The 5,613-nt window shown below is 48.7% G+C and overlaps 1 protein-coding gene across 10 annotated transcripts in view; it reads right to left on the bottom strand.

Moving 5' to 3' along the window:
- WIPI2 (WD repeat domain, phosphoinositide interacting 2) overlaps positions 1-4,686 on the bottom strand; it is a 22,422-nt gene extending 17,736 nt beyond the window's left edge. For 2 of the 10 annotated variants that reach the window (XM_027889432.1, XM_027889433.1), the window contains exon 1: positions 4,448-4,686. In XM_027889432.1, coding sequence (XP_027745233.1) covers positions 4,448-4,521 — 74 coding nt within the window. In that variant the 5' untranslated portion in view covers positions 4,522-4,686. The other 8 variants (XM_027889438.1, XM_027889440.1, XM_027889436.1 and 5 more) reach the window with 8 other exon arrangements.
- Between the last annotated feature and the right edge of the window lie 927 nt (positions 4,687-5,613).

Genomic DNA, 5,613 nt, shown 5'->3' with positions numbered 1-5,613 from the left:
AGATCCAGACACCGCAGGGCGAGGGAATTTGAATACCAGCTTCTGCTGCACCAAGCAGGCTGGACATATTTGGAGCTATCAGCATTTGCCCAAAATGTAGAATGAAACTGATTTATTTGGGGAATAAAGGGCAGAATTAATATTTGGACTGATACTTGTCATGTGTAACTCCCCACACAAATGAAGGCAGAATCTGAAGAAGTCCTTGAAAATCAAGGCACACACCAGTGTTTTCCTTAGAAGTCCAAACAAGGTTTTCTTTCGCCTTTCATCAGGACTTTGTTTTCAAAACTGCACTGACTACTTTGTTTCCAAAGGCTGCCACACAATTACTTATTTAAAAAAAAAAAGTGACTAAAACTTCTCTACAATCTGTCCACTTGCATTATTCCACAAGCAGGTTCTTTGGGGTGGTTGTTGGTTGGTGCTTTTGGGGGAACGGGTGTGTGTGTTTGTCAATTGAATCCAAATACCATTTTTAAGTACTTCCAAAGGTACTTCTCTGGCAATATCTGTCTAACAATTTAAAGACTGAAAGTTTTACCTCTTATATAGATACATGAAAGGTGAGATCTTGAAGTTATCCTTAGCTTAAAAAGTTACAAACTTCTACCCCATTAGCATTTCCCTTATGAATTTTAAAGCTTCTGTGAGTTTGTGAGGTGTTTAATTTTTCATAAATGTATCTGTGCTCAGTTTCAGTAGTTCTCCCAGAAGTAATACAAAGAGCACTCAGGTTTTTCTTCCCAAGCATCCATTGTTCAAGATTTCCAACTGCTGAAACCTACCCAGCACTGAGATCACCCACGAGCTTCCCCTGCGTGGTTTGGCTGGGACACCCAAATCCTGACGGGTTACTCCACTTTGATCTGGAAGCTGGAGCTTGTGCCTCTCAATCAGGGAATGCCAGTCATGCTGAGTTGTGCAATGATTGATTCACTGGGGAAAAGGGCCAGGTCCAAAACAAGCACACCAACATCTTCTGAAAATACCCCTTTCTGTGTTTTTACTTAATGAAAACATTATATCAAAGAGAAGCCACAAACCAACCGCTTCTGCTGCATTATAGGTGGAGTGTTCTCAGGCAGAGTTCCAGTCCCAGCCAATAATTCAAAACTCTCATGTAAATAAAGCTCAGGGCAATGTGGAATAAACAGGCAAGACAACACTTGCAGTAACGTAGATACTGTTCCAAGAGACAATGTCACTACTTACAGCATCTGTGAAGGAGCATTTCGAAAAAGGTAAGTCTGGGAAAAACAAGCAACTGAGAGCAGGACAGGGGAGATCTGCTCCAGTCACCAGGGACTGCAACCACTGGGAAAAGCAACAGCAATTTTTATGGTGACAACATTCTTCTGACTACCAGCAAGCCCATGTCCCAAGATTAGATGTTCATCTTCCTACAGGGGAGAGTAACTCATCACCAACTCTTCATAAAACCAAGGAAAATTGGCTTGATCCTTATTTTTACCAGTAACAAGCACCATCTTTTCCTAACACCAGGCCACTGGCTCTGCTGTGTAGGTAAGCAAGACACACTTAAGCCCGAGTGGAACTGGCACCTTGTTAAGGTGAAGGTAAAAGCTTTAAACGCAATAACAACGTGCCCGTGTCATTTATTTTCCAGTTCTGTCTGTCAGCAATTTTTCTAATTACTGAAGCACCTTTAAGCATGATGTAGCTCTACTGACTGGGCAGACATAAACAAAGCTTGCCTTTCATATACTGCCTGAAAGAATATGCATTTGTTTACCTTGCCTGTCTGGAGAAGGGCTCCAGTTACCTGCAAAAGTTGAAACAGGTGAGCTTTCTGAGGCCTGGCATGGCAAACTGTAAGTCACTCCTAAGAAGTTCTTTTCAGCTCTTCTCACCTGGTGAACTGTCATCTCCTAGATATACAGAATAGGGCACTATAAACCCAGAGAGCTGGCTTCTTGTTTCTCTATTCAGACATGAAACTAGGAGAGATCATGAGGAGAGAAAAAAAAAATCAAATAAACTTCAGTATAAAGAATGCACACAACCACTAAATTCTACCTAGTTTAGGAACTTCAATGCAACTTGGTTATTTGGGCCACTTACCACATCAGACAAGTGTTTCACCAAGAGGCTGCTCACAAAGACGTCTGCAAAACTTGTTTTATACTTACTACTTTTCTTGGAGAGATTTATTTGAGACACTGTTAGTGAGGGATTATTCCACATCATCAACCACTTTATTTGTCTCAAAGTAAGTGGCCTTTTAAATTATCTTCAGAATTTTGAGACAAAAGAAAAAAAATGCACAGGAGCCTGTTCATATTTCTGTCATTCCTGTAATGATTACCCGAAATGCACAAATATTCAGAAGTGACACAAAAGATCCAATAGCCCAAGACTTGGAATTGTAAAGATCTGGGCCAGGCCTGGATCACATAAAAGATGCAGCACCAAAATTCTCATCAGCTAACCTCAAGGTGATTTACATATAAACAATATTTTTTAAAAAAAGTAATTTATTCTCACAGTGGACATTAGAATGCTGAATAAAAAAAATAAATCAGCTATAACATAGAAATTGAAAAACACTTGTTGCTTATTTATGAACATGAAATGGGAAAAGTAGCCCAGCAGCACACAGTTGAGGAATGAAATCATTAGCCAGTTCTCCCCATAAACTCGAAGTTAAAGGAATCAACTTTACTCTTCCTTGAAGAAAGATGTAATGGTGTACAAGCCAAAGAAAACTTAGACAAGTTTGTTGCCTTTGTTTCCTTTTGCTTCTGTTTTGGTTTGTTCTCAAGTCGAGCCTGCAGCTCTTGTTCAAAATAAGTGGGTTTTTTGGTCACAACTCAGTGCTCTTTAAGCACTCACAGCTCTCCACAAAGCCAAGATGCAACTGAAAATGGGCAGGTGCCTTAAGGAGAAATTCTACCACTTTGGGATCTCCCTGTGGGACAGCACAGCTGAACTTCAAAAACTTATATAATGCCCTTATAAACTGCTAAAGAAAGAGGTGGCAAATGATGACTTGTCTCTTTTTTCCAGTAATAGGTAAAAAATGAATGGTATCTGAGCAAAACCTGGGCATGTTTTATATGCACAAGGACAGAGCAAGCTCTGTAGGGTGCTCAGTGAAAAAGTGTGAAAAGGAGTTGCAAAAGTCTTTGGCTCGAATCAATACATGGACAATGATTTACTTACAAACACACAGAAGGCTACTGCTTCCCCCCCATCATTTACCACGAGTTATCTACTGCTAAAGCCTCTTGTCTCAAGTCTATCCAGCTCCACTGGCTCATCCCTTCACCCCCAGCAAAACCTACAAAAGCAAACAGAGTGTCTCCTGCTGAGACGTGACCCTCCCAAATCCTGGCAGTCACCAGAAATAACCTTCTCACCTTCACAATTCCCATATGCTACAGGACATTGCAGGGGACAGTCACAGCCCTCCCTCGTGAGGACAGGGCATTTTTGCTCATGAAGAGAACGAGTTGTTAGAAGAAAAACCCTCCACCACACACGTGGATCACGCTCTGTGATGCCAACCTGAGATCATTTCCTCTTACTCACTTCCTAAATCAAAACTCCTCCTTTCTCGAGCATAAGTTCTTTCGGTTATTAACCCTCTCCCCCAGCTTCATCTCTCAGGTATTTCAGACAGTCAAGTCCTTCTTCAAATGATCTTTAGTGCTCCAATCCCAACGAACAGGGGGTTCTTAAATTAAAGATACTGCTTTTTAATACCCCACATAAAGACTAATACGCATTAATTAATCTAAACATGCTGCAAAACAATTAAGTAATTTGCAAGACGTGCAGCTCGAACCGTCTGAAGCCTAAACAAGTGCGATCCCAAGGACCAGAGGAAGGCCTCTTTTCTTCAAAACCGAAACCAAAAGCAGCACGAGGCTCATAAAAGCACCTTCAACCCTCAGGCACGCTGCTTCAGCGCAGAGCAGGTGAAAATAACACAGCTGGATAAAACAGATGGGTGTGAGGAGGACGATGAAGCCTTTACATCTCCTAGAAGACTTGTCCAGGTGTTAGGAGGGCCCGGCACGGAGCCACATCACCCAGGAGCAGCAGGAGCCCTCTTTCCATCCCCTTTCCCAACGGGAAAGCGGGCGATGCCTCCCAAGCAGGAGAAGGAGCAGCTCCCCATGGGCAGCGAACGGGGGGGCAGGGAGGAGGCAACAACACTCTGCGGCCACCCCTGTGCCCCGAGGGGTGCGGGGACGTCCCGTCCCCGCACCCCTCGGGGCACAGGGGGAGCCGCTCCCACCGCCCTCCCCGCGGGGGAACCCGGCCCCGCTGCGGGCCCGAACCCCCGGGAAGGGGCGGCTCCGGGAAAGAGGCGGCCCAGGGGGACACCCCACCGCGCCCAGGCCTCCCCAGTACCCCCCTCACGCTCCCCCCTCCCCAGCCCGAACCCCCCCCTCCCCTCAGGCCGCCCCCCCCTTACGTGTTGTCCTGGTTGAAGTTGGCGAACAGCAGATGGCCGCTGCCGGCGTCGCCGCTCTGCCCGGCCAAGTTCATGGCGGGCGGGACGGCCCTCGCCGCCCCCCCGTCCGGCGGGGGAGGTGGGGGGGGAAAGGGCGAAGCGAGAGCCCCCCGGGGAAGGCCGCGCCGCTCACCCGCGGCCGCGCCGGCCCCGCCGCATCCCCGCCGGGCCCTTGTTTACGCGGCGGGCGGCGGAGCGGGGACCCCGCGCCTGCGCCCTCCCGGCCGCCGTACGCCCCGCCCGCGCCTGCGCGCGGCGGCTCCGCCCCCGCGAAGCTGAGCAGGCCCCGCCGCGGTCGGAGCGCGGATGGGTGACCCGCAGCCCGCCCCAGGGTGGTGGTGGGGGGTGTCCCCGCTGGTCCCCGACCCGCCCGCGGTCGCCACCGCCCTGCCGCGGTCGCCACGGGGGTCACACCCCTCTTCTCCCCCTACGGGGGTCACACCCCCTCTCGGTCCCCGCCCCCCCGGGGGCCGCTGCAGTTCCGCTTCGGGCCGCTGGGTGTCCCCGAGGCTCAGCGGATGAGGAGCGTGTGGGGGGCGGCACCGGGATTTGGGAGAGAAAAAAAAAAAAAAAAAAAAAAAAAAAAAAAAAAAAAAAAAGTTGGGCGTGGAGAAGAGAACGGTGGGGAGATGTTATAGCACCTTCCAGTGTCCGAAGAGGCTGCAGGGAAGCTGGAGAGGGGAGGTGTAGTCGTAGAACAACGAGTGATGGGTTCAAACAGAATGGGGAAATAAAGGTTAAATATACAGAAGGAATTCTTCACTGCGATGATGGTGAGGCACTGGAACAGGTTGCCCAGGGAGGTCGTGGATGCCCCATCCCTGAGTGTTCAAAGCCGGGTTGGATAAGGTGGGAGATGTCCATGGCAGGGGGTTGGGATTTGAAAATATTTAAGGTCCATTCCAACTCCTTAAAAATGATTCTGTGACTCTGCTGCTCCTGGCACAGCCTCTTCCAGGGAGCTCTCTGTGTGCAGTGGCCTTGTCGTGGCCTCACTGGAGACACTCCAGAACCGTCTGGATGCAATCCTGTGCCATGTGCTCTGGGATGACCCTGCTTGAGCAGGGAGGCTGCACCAGATGACCCACAGAGGCGCAGGATGCCAGATCCAGGGAGCAGCCTGTCAG

This window comes from Empidonax traillii, unplaced genomic scaffold (genome assembly GCF_003031625.1).
Source record: "Empidonax traillii isolate 1590-97213 ecotype Southwest subspecies unplaced genomic scaffold, ASM303162v1 scaffold263:size1499331, whole genome shotgun sequence".
Classification (NCBI taxonomy): Eukaryota; Metazoa; Chordata; class Aves; order Passeriformes; family Tyrannidae; genus Empidonax; species Empidonax traillii.
The sequence above is the reverse complement of the archived record's forward strand: the minus strand, read 5'-3'. Positions and strand labels throughout refer to the sequence as shown.